Consider the following 15,088-nt stretch of genomic DNA (forward strand, 5'->3'; position numbering starts at 1 on the left):
ACATTATAATGTTCATTATCACAGACATTACTAAAGACACTCAGATTCTAGTCCCGGGGGGAGAATGTCACCTACATCTGCAACAACCGAGTCATAATCAGTCTCAGAGGTGCTAATCCAGGCGTCTCCAGCCAGGGCTGCCATATGGAGTTGAATTTCTTGGACGCATTTCTGTGCTGATATGTATAATGTTCCCTCACAATAATGAGGTTCACTTGGTCTATCCACTGTTTTTTAGTCGGGACATGCGGGGACAACCAAAATCTAGCTAACTGTTTCCTTGCTAGATATAAAAGCCTGATCACTGCGATATTAACTGGAGGAGGGTATACCTCTTCATCCACCGCACCCAATATGCATATCAATGGGTCCAGCGGGACCCTAACCTGGAACACCGAGGAAACAACCTCCGTGACACTCCTCCAGAACCGATGCAGCTTGGGACAGCGCCACATTAGGTGAATAAGCGATCCTTCCTCCCCACATAGTTTGGGACACAGAGAAGAGTCCCTCCTGCCCCATTGGAACAGCTGAATGGGTGTGCGGTAGACCCTGTGCAACAGAAACAGGTGAGACAATCTATGCGATTGTGAAACTGAGGTCAAAGGCCCCGCTTGTAAACAGGATTCCCATGTCTTACCGTCAATGTCCCCCAGGTCCTCCGCCCAGCCTCTCCTACATGGTAAGGTCTCTGAATTTTGTATGGACGACAAAAGGGAGGAATACACATGAGATATCATGCCCTTTTTGTCTTTACCATGGAAAACATCTGTTATCAGCCTGTGACTGGATAGTCGCAAAACAGATGTCCGACCCTGGGCCTGTAAAGCATGTCTGAGCTGTAAGTATCTGTAGAATTGATGTCTAGGTAAATCAAACTAATTTTGTAGGTCTTGAAATGACTTAAGTGTGTCATTATGGTAGATCTGAGCAATATTCTGGATCCCTGCTAATTTCCAAGATATGAAACCCTCAAGACTGGATACTTCTGTCAAATTTAGATTATCCCACAAAGGGGTGTCCGCAAGAAATCCCGAAACGCCCACAGTCGACTTAACCATGGACCAAAGCTTTCCAAGGAGGACAACCGTGGGTGCTGCCCGTGGAAGGTGTGGGAACACACAGCCTCCAAACAAGCCAAAACCGACGCATTCCCGGACTCACCCCGCAACACAGACTGTATATTTAGACCTTCACTGGTCAGTGGTTTAGATAGGGCCCATAAACAGTATATAGGTTGTACTGCTTATTAATCTCCTAGTGTCCTAGTAATTCTCTACTTTTTTTTTTTTTTTTTTTAATTGTCGTCAGCTGGGCCGTTCTGCTCTTACCAGCCCGTGTGATTGGCAAGGTCTTTCACTGGCAATAGAAGAAAATGCGAGTCATAAACCCTTTTCTTACAATTATGTGTTCCTGTGTTTTAATATTGGGTTGATGTTGTTGTAACTGTTTAAAGAGGTTAAAAGGGCATTTTTTTCTTAAAATAACAAATATGTTATTTTAACTTGCTCTGAGCAATGAATTTGCACAGAGCAGTCCCAAACCACCTCTTCTGGGGTACCACACCAGAGTTCTTATGCCCTGTACACACGAGTGGAATTTCCGTCGGGAAAAAGTTGGATGGTTTTTCCGATGGAATTCCGCTCAAGCTTGGCTTGCATACACACGGTCACACAAAAGCACTGATTTGGTGTGTGAAACGCGTAGACTGTTATTCCCGTTCTCTGCTTGTTTTGTAGTGCATTTTTTCCATTGTTATATTAAAGACTACCTTATGTTTTTTTGGAGTGCGGCTGTCCATCCCTTTTTTCTTCTATAAATTGTAAGATTGTAAATTGTAAAAATGCATCTGGAGTGCGTTTTTGTGGCCTGAACCAGTCCCAAAAGATCCCAGATGGCAAGAGTAATTTGCCACAAATTTGTGGCAGTGTTGAATTGTAAGTCTCTTGTTAACTTGCTACACATTTTCATTGTCAAGTTATACACTTTCAGAGCACTTGAAACACAAGTTCTAGTTCACACTTTTCCAACAAATCTCTAGCTAGGGCAAAGTTGCAGTGGTGAGTCTACAGCAAAAGTTCTGCAAGTCACAATGACCCCTGGTGGGATGATGACTACTGCACAACATAAGTGTACAAGAACTTGCAGAATGTTTGCAAAGAAAGTTAATCTGGAGTCATGCAATGCAAACTTCCTAGCCTGACAAGTCTAGCAATAGCTTCAGCAAGTATATTTTAAACTAGCAGCTCAATTGCTTGCTATCTGGGAGACAGTTCAAAGTTTGCAGAATGTAACGAATCTTACCTCCAACTATCAGTTCAAATGTTAATGTAGTCACATTTCCACTGGGAGTAACGGCTACACAAGTGTAATTATCAGTGTCTGACATAGCCACCTTTGTGATAGAGAGTGTCCAAGTGTTGCTGCTCATACGTTGCTCAAAGCGGGATGGAAATGCCACAATGCTGCCATTTCTTCTCCATGACATTGCAACTGCTGGGTTTGCCTTGAATCCACAAGTGAGTTGGATATTTTGACCTGCTTGTGTAATAGTCTTTGTATCTCCAGACAAGATGGGCTCAACTGAAAAAGAGAGCAAGACGTTGACTGCTTCTTCACCAATATGCAATAGTCAATAATTACTAGTTTTTTGAGCAAAAAAACATCCAAGAATTAACTATAGAAACTTTACTTACACAAGACATTTAGCTGTACAGTCTGTTTAATTGTCGTGTCACTCTTCAATAGACAGGTAAAGCTTACTCCATTATCATCAGGTGCTACTGCTGGCAGACATACTGTGCTGGAGTTCAGGCTGTTTTCAGGTTTTATATCTACTTGCTGGGTTCCACGGTACCAAATCAAGGTTTCGGTATTAGAATTGTTGACGACATCGCATTTGATTGTTTGTGACTGATTGACTTTGAGGTCAAAACATTTTTCAGAATTGAAGCAATTTAACTTCAGCCCAAGTGCTGAAAAAAAACCCACATATAATTACTTGTATTACCATAAAGGAAAAGCAACACAGAAAAAAAGGACACATTTTTTGTAGAACTGTAGAGGAAAGCAAGAAAGATGTCTATTTCTGTCCATACACCTGTTGTAGATTTCCCCTCTAGAAAAAGTCTAGAAAAGAGCTCCAGATACTAGTAAAAACCTGACAGGGGTTTAACCCATTCTCCAATATAAAAACAAATGGGCTTGACATGACATACACTTTAATGTTACGCATGCAGCAGTGTCAGAACAAGTTCCTTTATATCTGTTTCTCTTATATAAAACATACCGTACATATAATAAAGTTAAAGAAAACATGATATGTTATACTAATCTACAAATATGCACATTTATTTCAGTTGAAATATATTTCTCTATGGAAGGAGGTCATAACCAAACACTCTTCACATGAGAGAAAAGCAGCAATCCAGTGATAGGACGAGTAATGGCTTTGAATGATTGTGTCTAGGGATCAGCGCCTGGTTAAGGCATTCATCCAAACGCCAGGTGGCTTAGCCTGAACATCATTTATAGTAGTGGGTTTTTCTCACTACTATATTGGGCAGCTTCCTTCTCCTGTCAATAGTGGCTAAGGAAGTGCTGGGGGCTTAGTTGCACTTGTTTTGTCCTTAGCAACCAGAGATCACATGTCCCTATTGATTTACTGGTTGGGCATCCCCGACCATGTAAACAAGGCAGCCAGGTGTAGTTTACCAAATAAAAATGGTGTTAGGTTCTTTTCATAATCCATATTAGGCCCTTGAGCAGGGGTCAAGTCCTGGGGAAAAAAGTGTGGGAACTCCCACCCAAGATCCACTCCCCCACCAAAAAAAAAATTATACGCTCATATGCATAATTACTAAACCGCATGTTTTTGTTTTTTTCAATCCACTGTACCTTAGTAATCCTTTATGTTACTGGCCGCTTCCTGTATATGGATTCATCAGGTAGTGTGCGGGTATTCCGTCACTTCCTTGATGCCGCAATGTCTCCCGCGAGTTAATGTCTGCCATGAGTTATCGTGGGATTTAGAAAGAACTTTAAGCAAGTTCTTTCTAAATCCCGCAAAAACTTGTGGCAGACCTCCGCAATGTCTCTTGGGAACAATGACAAAAGCTCCCAGGAGACATTGCAGCATCGAGGAAGTGACGGAATACCCGCACACTACCCGATGAATCCATATACAGGAAGTGGCCAGTAACATAAAGGATTACTACGGTTCGCCTACCCCTGACAGTGACTCGAGCTGGGCATCGCCGCTTAGTGAAGGATTGGCTCGGGCGGCTCGGCTGCTCTCAGCTGCTCTAGTCCTGCAAAGGGAACTGCGTTCTTGCTGTGAAAAAAGTGCATGGACTCCGTTCCCATGCGTTCCCGCAGGACTTGAGCCCTGCCCTTAAGGTTAAATCCAACTTAAAAATCAAGAGATAAAAAAGGCATGGAGTCCCCTATCAGAGCTTGCAGCCTATCTTGCCAGGAAAGGAGGGGAGGGAACGACTGTGCCGCTACCCCCTCTATTACCATACTAGGCCACACCCTCAACATAGAGAGAAGGTACCTTGTCAGGGAGGACCCCCCTGGCAAAGCATCTTGTCCCCATGTTGATGGAGACAAGGGCCACTTCTTCACAATCTGTCTCTCTGACCCAATGTAAAAAGGAAGTGAGGACAAATTTGCCCAAGGGGACACAGAAATAAAATCTGATTGTAAGATGTTAATCATAGCATATACTATCCAAAGCCAAAATAAGTATTAACTTCAATATATGAATACATATTATGACAGTATTTGCAGTGAGGAACGACTCATAGACATCATGGCATCCTATTGTAGTGTGGCTCTTCAGTAGACAATAATAGTTAATGTGTGACACACAGGTAGGAATCACAGAATTCAGAAAACAAACGATTTTATTAGATAAAGTACAATAGTATAGGTGCCTCCTCCAGTGTAACACAGAAGATTATCTTGAACTGTACAAATACACTATAAGTGCAGTGCTAAAACATAATCAGAATCTCACATCTAACTTTAATAAGTATTCTCAGTAAATTAAAAGTCCATTCCTGAATGCATTTTTTATTTTTACTGAAGTGAGTGTAATACTTTTTAATTTTAATTAACAAATTGAGCCAAAATTACTACACTATGAAAAACATTCTCAATTTTTTCTGATACTATTGGGGAGACCCCGGAGGAGATATTTAGGAGATTAAGAGTGTACCTTAGAGAAAAGTGGTGAACTATCCCCACATTAGACCTGCCCAGAGTGTTACTATATTAGGATTTTGATCTTCCCTTCTGAGGGTCCATGGTTGATGGTAAGAGGCAGTGTGATTGGATGATGGTGGTGGTCTTTCCCTTTCTCTGGAGCATCTAACTTTGTGGCTTCACAACTCTTTCTCCTGAGCACCTTTGGATTTATTCAGGAATGGACTTTACTTTACGAAGGTTCTTATTAAAGTTAGATGTAAGATTCTGATTATGTTTTAGTGTTTCCCTTATAGTGTATTTGTATTTTTATGTTGTTAACCAGCAATAATGTGCCAGCAGCTATTACTCAGCTTTCATTCATTGTGATTTATGTGTTTATCCCTAGCGCAGCTGATTGTGTTAAATTATTACGTATTTTGAACTGTAGCAACATGGCGGTAAGGGCTGACACCACTATGGAGGAATTTAAGCTTTCTTCATGGGACATTGCAGCTTGCCAGCCGATTTAAATTCAGCTGGTTACCACCCATGATAGTTTCATTAAATAAGCGTTCACATATGTAGCATCCAATACTACTGAATCAGAAGGCAGGAATATCACAGGACTTAAGGAGTCCTGACTTTTAGCTTCACATTGGCATTTTAGTAAGCGTAACTAAATATACAGTATTTGTAGAGACAAAGCGAATAAGAGAAAATGTTTTTGTTTTATTGTTATGGTAAAGTTACTAGCAGTAGGTGGAAATGTAAAAACTATAAAGCTGTACTAACAAAGATAAGTGTTAGCAGCATGTCTCTGTCCCTAGGGTATAGACTAAAGTCATAACAGCATTCTACACTGAAATAACGCTGTTTCAACAACTACTTATCTTATTTCAGTCTCCAGCCCAGAAAAACTTTCTGTAAAATTTTTAATATAAAGGAAAACGGTTTGAACCTTCATCAGGTTTATCTCCATGCAGAACTTACATTTCCTCCCACTTATTATCTTTACTCATCCACCTACTGAGACAATCACTTCTAATTTTTATGACACTTCCCAATTAGGACATATCAATTTAATCAGAATTCACCTTTAGTGCAAAACACTCCAATAATCCACATTGCACTAGATACAAAACTCACCCCAATCACTGGAATATCCCTAAAGTTCCTTATCATAATGGAAATTTTCTATCTTGTAAAAGTCACATTTACACAGCTGATTTGATTTGGAAATGGAAATGCTTGGCCTTCTACACATTTATGAGTTCCAGCACTGGCTCTCGTGTCATAATATAATGTTAAAATTACTGATTTTGCTGTTCAAATTACCTACCTCTTACTTGATAGAAGAAAAAAGAAAACACAGTTAATACCAACAGATATCTCATTGTTACTATGACCTAAAAGGGAGAAAAAAAAAGAATGTGAATATGCAATATACTGTATATGTAAAAGCGCTGCGTAAATTGACGGTGCTATATAAGTGCCTGTAATAAATAAATAAATCAACAAATGTTTGAACACTAAAAGCAACTCATAGAAAGGGGGAATATGGGACTTTAAATGAGGCACAGGCCAGTGCCTCCATCCCTGGTTCAGATGCGCAAAAAAGGGGGGTTGGGACTTTAGAAGCAACACTAAAAACAACAAACGACTATGGGGGGACAAAAAGGAATTGAATAGCTGTACACAATTTTTCTGGTAAGCATTCTTTTGCAGCTTCATTTTCACCCAGTTTAAAATTGCATTTGAATGATTGTGCACATTAGGGAATTGTGTTCTTTTGTCCATTTTCCAGGTTGCAATTTGCCTATAATTTTTCTTAATTTTTTTTTTTTTAATTACAGATATTTTTATTGAAATGTGCCCCATTTTACAGTATATAGAGAGGTACACAGACTTGAGAACAAAAGGTTCTTATTTCCAGATTTTCTTTTAGCATTTTAGAAGTTATGTTTGCAATATTTACTAAAATGATGGCACTTTTTGTGATTTCTGATCACTCCTGCATTCACATTTTTTAAAGACTGAGTTACCTTTTTTTCAGTGTGCTGGTTATCTATTAGTTCCTTTATTATTCCTTATTACTTCCTATATAAACCTGTTGGAAAACAGCTGACATAAAGATTCCCAGGGGGGCCTTAAATGAAAATGGTGTACAAATTTCGCATTTCCACTGGAAATAGATTTTTCTCTTTTGGGTGAGTAGTGCTGAGTTTTATTATGCCAGGTAGTAAAAGGTCACTAGGACCCCTGTAGAGTGATTTCATCTCATTGACAATGTGACCAACTGTCAGCTTTTTTACTATGGCATAGTAACAAAATCGAATGACTTATTGAATTCCCAAGGCCACCATGAAATAATGGTACCTGAGTTAGATTTTACAGATCAATTGCACATTTTACAATTTAAAACATTGTACATATTTACAAAGCAGCAAGACTTAAAATATCAATTTCAGTATTTGAGGACTAAAATTTTTTTGTATATGTGTATTATAAATAGTTTCAAAATCTACCTAGAAAGCCCAGCCCATACGTTAATGTGACCAGTAATTAAAATTAAAGCATAAGCTGTGTACTTTCACATTTTGTTAAATATTTCCTGTAGACTTTCTTGGGCCAACACAGTCCCAAGCATATTTATCTTTTCCTTGTGAGGAACAAAGCACATTAAACTGACTAATGCCCCAAAACTTTACCATGACAAGTATTTCTGAGGCCCTCTGGAAAAGACATTGTAGAGTCCTGGTATCATCTACAATTAAATAAACAACCAAGCAATTTATCAGATTCGGTCTCTTACTTTTGGAAATGATCCTCTGCTTCTTTGATGAGCTATCTCCACAGTGTGAGCAGGTTTGCATTACTTGGTGCTGTTCTTATTCTCTCTAAACTCTATATTGACTTCAGGGTCAATGCCTGAGAAGTTACAGGTCAAGGTCTACCCTGTTTTATGGGCTTTGAGTAAATATAAAACCACTCTCCAGAGGAGCATTCTGCATTGTTGAGCTTAGACAAGCTTGTTTCGAGTCTATTTAATGGCTTTGGGTGAGGCCTCAAACTTACTGTGAATTTCAGAGATTTCTGGCATCTAGAATTGTTTCCGTGCCATTCACCCCTGTAAATTTGCTCAAGGTTGCGAAAGCTTTCTCTGTAGTCTCAGAGGAAAATGTTTGTATGAAAACAATCTGTCACTAAGCCTAAATGCCCAATACTTGGATAAACCCGATTCTACCTATTGTATGAAGAGCGACTACTAAATCCTGATACTCAAAAGTCCAAGTTTTCAGAATGAGGTTTTTGATTGGTTGAATTCAATATGAGTCACTACAACCCATTATACTTTACTTGCCGGCAAATAGTAAAAAAAAAATTTTTTGGGTACTACTGTGTAACATAACAGTTACAATTTATACACAATTACACATTTATTATTATATGTTTCCTATACATATTCTGTATATATAAAAAAAAATATAGTATACATTTATATATTTAAAATACTTGCATAATGTGTTTTTCATACAGTTCCACTCATCTCATAGACACAAACCTTTATCACAAAACGCAGCAAAAGTGCTGAATGTAAAACTTTAAAAATGGATGACTATAACAGATCTCATCAAACATTTTGTCTACATCATACATTTTCACATGCATTCAATCTCTTTTATAAAAATATACAACTGTGTTCTGGACCTTAGGCTTTGCAAAAGAGCAAAGACATGCAAAGTTTGATACTCATACAAGCCATTCGCTAAATATATTTTTGCTCAGCTTAAAACGGTCATATAAATGTAAAAATATTGCCAATTGGGTTCCTGGTTACAGCACTTTGCACACTGATGTAAGTGCATACGTCTATACCTTCGTGTACCTTCATGTGGAAACCTTTGATAAGAATTTAGCTGTGTGATTAATGTATATGTAAACCCTAACAATGAACTTCTCTTAAATGCTTCCTTTGGTCTTCTAAATATACCAGTGAACCAATATTGCCCATGTTGCTAACATTGGGTCCCAGGGAGTTGTGGCCTCTCTCGATGCCGAGAAGGCTTTCGACTCAGTGGAGTGGGAGTTCCTTTGGCAGGTACTCGAGAGGTTCGGCTTTGGACCCAAGTTTGTCTCCTGGATACAATTGCTATATAGAGCCCTTATGGCTAGAATCAGAACTTATGCCGCGTACACACGATCGGTTTGTCTGATGAAAACGGTCTGATGGACCATTTTCATCAGACTAATCGATTGTGTGTGGGCCCCATTGGTTTTTTATCCATCGGTTAAAAAACTAGGAACTTGTTTTAAAATTAACCTGGGCCAAATCGCTTCTATTTCCATTGTCCCAGCCAGTCTCTTCCCCTTCGGTTCTGACTCCCCTGACTTGGGGCTCCAAATTTAGATATTTGGAGATTGAAATCCAGAAAGATCCCTCCTCTCTGGTTGATAATGTCTATCAAATTCTCCAGCAACTCACCCTCAGGTGCCAAGCATGGAAGTCCTTGCCACTTTCACGAGTAGGTAGGATTAATCTCAAAATAATGTTCCTTCCTAAGTTTTTCTATGTACAGTATTTCACAACACTCCAGTTCCTATTCCTGAATCTTTTTTTAATAAATTGGACCAAATAGTAGTCAACTAGTAGTCAACTTTATACTAGAATTGCCAAAGCTACCTTGCAGCTGTCCCTGACTCTTGGAGGTTTGGCCCTTCCATGCTTCCGCAAATACTAGTGGGCGGCAGTGATGGTGACAGTGCGCTGGTGTTTTACCCAATTGCACAGAAATCCCACAGTAAACCTAGAGTAGGCTATTCTGGGGTCTTACTCTGCCTTAAGCAACCTATTGTTTAGGGGCCTGAGGGCGCACACCGAAATGAGAACCCCGATGCGCACAACAATTAGGGTGTGGGGACAGATGACTGCAGTGATCAGTGATGTCAACGTAATCTCTCCTCATACGCCACTTCCTGTCCATCCCAGACCCTGGCCTTTGGGCCAGATACAAGGTTAGAGTCAAATATATTTTTATTGCGTTTGACAAAAAATAATAGTACAGACAATGTTCAAATGTCCGCGAGACAAGAAAATACAGTGCAAATCCCACCGTCTACCCTCAGCAGGGAACATTATCAACATAAACTCAGAGGCTTCGCCGCCTACGAGGAGCGTTCAGTGTCATTCCATACAAAGGGCAGTGAGGGCTTAGACTATTTACATAGTACGACACTTGACTTATTCACCTGAAATTTTAAACGGAGAGAAAGAAAAGAAGGGAAAAAGAGGGAAAGAGAGCAGTAGAGGATAGAGGAAGAAAGAAAAGAAGAAAGAGAATACATAGAGAAATGAGGGACCGAGTAGACCACGGCATGTCAAACCTACATGATGTAATCAGGGTAGGTAGCTGGGTTAACCCGGAGGTGCCAATAACGTTTTCAGCCAGATACAAGGTTAAAACATTACAGCAGATTATGCCAGATGGTAGACTACTCACTTTTGATAGTTTAGAGGCCACTTTCCAACTTCCCTCAAGGATGCTTTTTCATTACCTACCACACGCTGTGCAGTTGTAGTTTCCTGATGGGGTATCTGTGCAATCTCATGTGGTGGAGCGATTCCTTATTTTCAGCAATGCAGACAGGATTCTCTCCTCCCTATATCTAAGAATATCTAGTAGAGACACTGGCAGGGGCACTAGACTGTTCCACACCTGGAAGGAGGACATACCTATCCTTAATATTGAGGATTGGGAGGAAGGGATCCAGCAATACATCCCGTTAATGATATCGTCCAGGGACAGGAATATCCAACTTAAATTTCTTCACAGAGATGGAGGTAAATGTGTAATGCTGTATCATCACTTTTGTCAGGTTTACATATCCTTGTTTGTCCCCTTTTCTAGGTGATGATGCCATCCGAGGACTGAGGTGAACTGAGTTATGGACTGTTAGAGGGCGGGGGCTGGGAATGTTTTTTTTTTTCTTATTGCACGCAGTCAGCTGCCTATGTTAGGTAGTTTGGTTACGATGTGTAATGGTTGGCCATGTTGGTCATTGGAGTGGCCTGGCATTGTGTCAAGTTCACTCTTTTTCAATGTTTGTCTGTCTGTTTAAAAATTTTAATAAGAATACGTTTTCAAAAAAAATTCTTCACATAGCATATTACACCCCTCAGAAACTTTCGAGGATATACCCCACCCAGTCTGACAGATGTCCTAAGTGTAGCAATCAGCTTGGTACCTTCTTACATGTTGTATGGTCATGCTCCCCATTCAGGAGTTTTGGGCAGAGGTAGTGAACATGATAAACTCTGTGAGAAACTTGTCTGTGTCCATGGATCCTAGGATCCTCCTTTTAGGTATATGTGACACTGTTAATGTTACTCATAGGCAATTGATAATATTTTATGCAGCGTTAAGGAGATATTGCAAGCACCTACAGGTAAGCCTTAATGTAGGCTTACCTGTAGGTGCAAGTAGTATATGAGGGTATACAAGCACTTTAAGATTTGACAAAAAAACTTGGAAGCTGATTGGTTTCTATGCAGAGCTGCACAAGATTTTACTCACCCCAGTTTTAGTAAATCAACCCTAGTATATTGTCATGTCAAAGAAGAAGGTAGAGGCATACTATAGATCAGTTATTTCTCTGAACTTCAGCGTGTTTAAAGGGATAAAACATGGGGAAATGTAGATGTATTACAGAGATGTAATAAATATAGGTTTTTGTTTATCCAGTTCCCTACCGAGCCATAGTAATATGACGTCGGCAGGAACTGTCTCTCCCTCAGAGTGGACGTCATATGACGTCCTTTGCATCGCGGTCGCTAGGGGGCGCGCCCGCGGCATCGCTCGCGACCCGGTCCCCCCCAGGGAACATACTAACCCCTTCAGCGCCCCCTAGGGTTAACCCCTTCCCTGCCAGTCACATTTACACAGTAATCAGTGCAGTTTTATTGCACTAATCGCTGTATAAATGTGAATGGTCCCAAAAAGTGTCCGCCGCAATGTCACGGTCACAATAAAAATCGCAGATTGCCTCCATTACTAGAAAAAAAAAAAGAATAAATAAAAATGCCATAAATCTATCCCCTATTTTGTAGACGCTATAACTTTTGTGCAAACCAATCAAATATATGCTTATTGCGTATATTACCAAAAATATGTAGAAGAATATGTATTGGCCTAAACTGGGGAAATTTTCTTTTTTTTTTATTATATTTATAAAATCAAGTAAAAAATATGGTGTTTTTTCAAAATGGTTGCTCTTCTTTTGTTTATAGCGCAAAATATAAAAACCGCAGAGATTATCAAATACCCCCAAACGAAAGCTCTATTTGTGGGGGGAAAAGCATAAAGATTTCATTTGGGTACAGTGTTGCATGACCGTGCAATTGTCATTCAAAATGAACAGTGCTGAAATCTAAAAATTGGTCTTGGCAGGAAGGGGGTGAAAATGCCCTGTATGGAAGTGGTTAAAATAACTAAAGGCAAAACTTTTTTTTCTCATTTTGGTCAGAGCGTAGATGGATAGAACACCTGTGAGTTTTTATTGCTGTCTGTGCCACCGATAAGGAGATTGATCCTCTCTATTTGTCCTTTTTTCCATTATAAATTAAAGTGAAAGTAAAAGAAAATCCCACATTTTGGGTTGTCCCCAGAAAAGTTGGGAACACTAGTTCTGCTCATGTGTCCGCCCTTGTTCTTAGCTATCCAAAGACCTATTTTTAGCTATCAATTGCCAACATACATTGTATTTATTAAGGCAAGCATCCAATGTACCTATATTGGATGTAATCTGTATTTCATGGAAGGTATATTTATTAAGTAGTTGTTTCACACTTTAGTGTAATCAAGGACTACACCAGAGAGGACCATTAAATTGTGCCATTGCCAACATCCCGGTATTACATAGAGAAAAGAGAAATCCCCCAGACAGGTATGGCTAGTAGCGTATCTAGGGTATGGCAGCCATGGAAAGTGCCATGGGCGCCAGGGGGAGGGGGGCAGCAAAAAGCCACCCCCCTGCATGAAAAAATCCCCACCTGTCCTCCCGGGGCCGCCTCCCGCACCAATGTAGCTCCCGACCCCAAAAAATGTCAGCACCAGCCGCCAGTGGTCCCCAGTGTCCCTCTCTGTCCCTGCTGTGTCCCTGGTTATCTTAGAGATGGGTTTGAAATGTTTTGACAAGGGCGCAGTTTCAGTGCTTGCCATAGGTGTCATTTTCATTAGATACGCCTCTGGGTATGGCAGCTGACCATTGACTAATGAGAAAGTTCTATAAAAGCATATGTTTTATTTCATCATTTAAAATACAGTATATAACAGCAGTACAATGTTTAAAACAAAGTGTTGAAAGATAACGGCTGAGTAGTACAGATATATGCACAATATAAGAATGTCTCCTCTTCTCATACCAAGGGGTTGGGATGAAGAAGAGACATTTTTATACTGTACAATAAGTACTCAGCCATTATCTTTCAACACTTTGTTTTAAACATTGTACTGCTGTTGTATATTTTAAATGATGCAATAAAACATATGCTTTTATAGAACGTTCTCATTAGTCAATGGTCAGTTGCATTTAAAGTCCCATACCTGTCTGGGGGTTTTTTCTTTTACCTATTTCACACTTTAGTGCAACACTCACCCAAACAGTCCTGAAGAAGCAATAATCTCTGCGAAATGCGTTGACTTCTGAGTATGAAGAGCTGGTGGACACTGATTCAATGGACATGGCAATAATATATATGGACTGAACTGTATAACCAAAGTGTCCCTTTTTGCTCGATCTCAGGGTTCAGTAGTATTATGTGCTAAACATGTATGGTTCGGGGTGCTGCTTTTTTAGTATATTTCAGATGTATTTAATCTGTTTTGTAATAAACTTATATAGCCAGATTCAGGTAGATGTGCCTAACTTTAGACGTGCGTAGCGCATCTCATATATACGCTACGCCGCCGTAAGTTAGAGAGGCAAGTACAGTATTCACAAAGAACTTCCGTCATAAGTTACGGCGGCGTAGTGTAAATGGGCCAGCGTAAGCGCGCATAATTCAAAGTAGGCTGTAGTGGGCGTGTTGTATGGTAATGAATCGTGACCCCACGTAAATGACGCGCCTAACGAACGGCGCATGCGCTGTCCGTGGACGTATCCCAGTGCGCATGCTCAAAATCACGTCGCAAATAGTTAATGCTTTCGACGTGAACGTAACCTATGCTCAGCCCCATTCTGAATCGGCTTACGCAAACGACGTGAAATTCGACGGCTGTTCCGACGTCCATACTTAACATTGGCTGCGCCATCTTTTTGGTGGTTTATCTTTACGCCTGCAAAACGCCTTATGTAAACGGCGTAGCTTACTGCGACGGGCATACGTACGTTCGTGAATAGGCGTATCTTGCTCATTTACATATTCTCGGCGTAAATCAACGTACACGCCCCTAGCGGCCAGCGTAAATATGCAGCTAAGATACGACGGCGTAGGAAACTTACGCCGGTCGTATCTTAGCAACAGAGAAGCGTATCTTAATTTGAGCATGCGCTTAAAGATACGAGGGCGCGGATTCGGACTTACGACGGCGTATCTACTGATACGCCGTCGTAAGTCTTTGTGAATCTGCCTATATGTTTTTATGAATATTGCCTCCTGTTGTGGCGATAAAGTCTGCCTAATTATTGTTTAATATAAAAGGTATTTATCTGCCTGTACATAAGTAATATTGTGTACAATATTTGCTATCTGTATGTTGTTATGAGATTGCCGTACGCTCTCCATGTGGTGTATTGTTGAACAGATCATACCTGCAGATTTTTGCTTTTGTTGTTCTTTCTAGACTGCTAGATTTTTCCTTTAGAGATTATCAGTATACCTTACATCAGGGATATGCAATTA

General features: G+C 40.1%; 1 protein-coding gene across 1 annotated transcript in view; it reads right to left on the reverse strand.

Annotated features, from left to right (window-relative positions):
* The window catches only part of TMIGD1 (transmembrane and immunoglobulin domain containing 1), a 40,860-nt gene extending 32,752 nt beyond the window's left edge, over positions 1 to 8,108 (reverse strand). Inside the window, exons 1-4 of the mRNA XM_040338576.1 lie at positions 8,003 to 8,108; positions 6,530 to 6,596; positions 2,697 to 2,975; positions 2,305 to 2,583 (exon numbers count right to left, since the gene is read on the reverse strand). Coding sequence (XP_040194510.1) covers positions 2,305 to 2,583; positions 2,697 to 2,975; positions 6,530 to 6,584 — 613 coding nt within the window. The 5' untranslated portion in view covers positions 6,585 to 6,596; positions 8,003 to 8,108. The remainder of the gene's footprint in view (positions 1 to 2,304; positions 2,584 to 2,696; positions 2,976 to 6,529; positions 6,597 to 8,002) is intronic.
* Between the last annotated feature and the right edge of the window lie 6,980 nt (positions 8,109 to 15,088).

The sequence above is a fragment of the Rana temporaria genome, chromosome 2 (assembly GCF_905171775.1).
Source record: "Rana temporaria chromosome 2, aRanTem1.1, whole genome shotgun sequence".
NCBI lineage: Eukaryota > Metazoa > Chordata > Amphibia > Anura > Ranidae > Rana > Rana temporaria.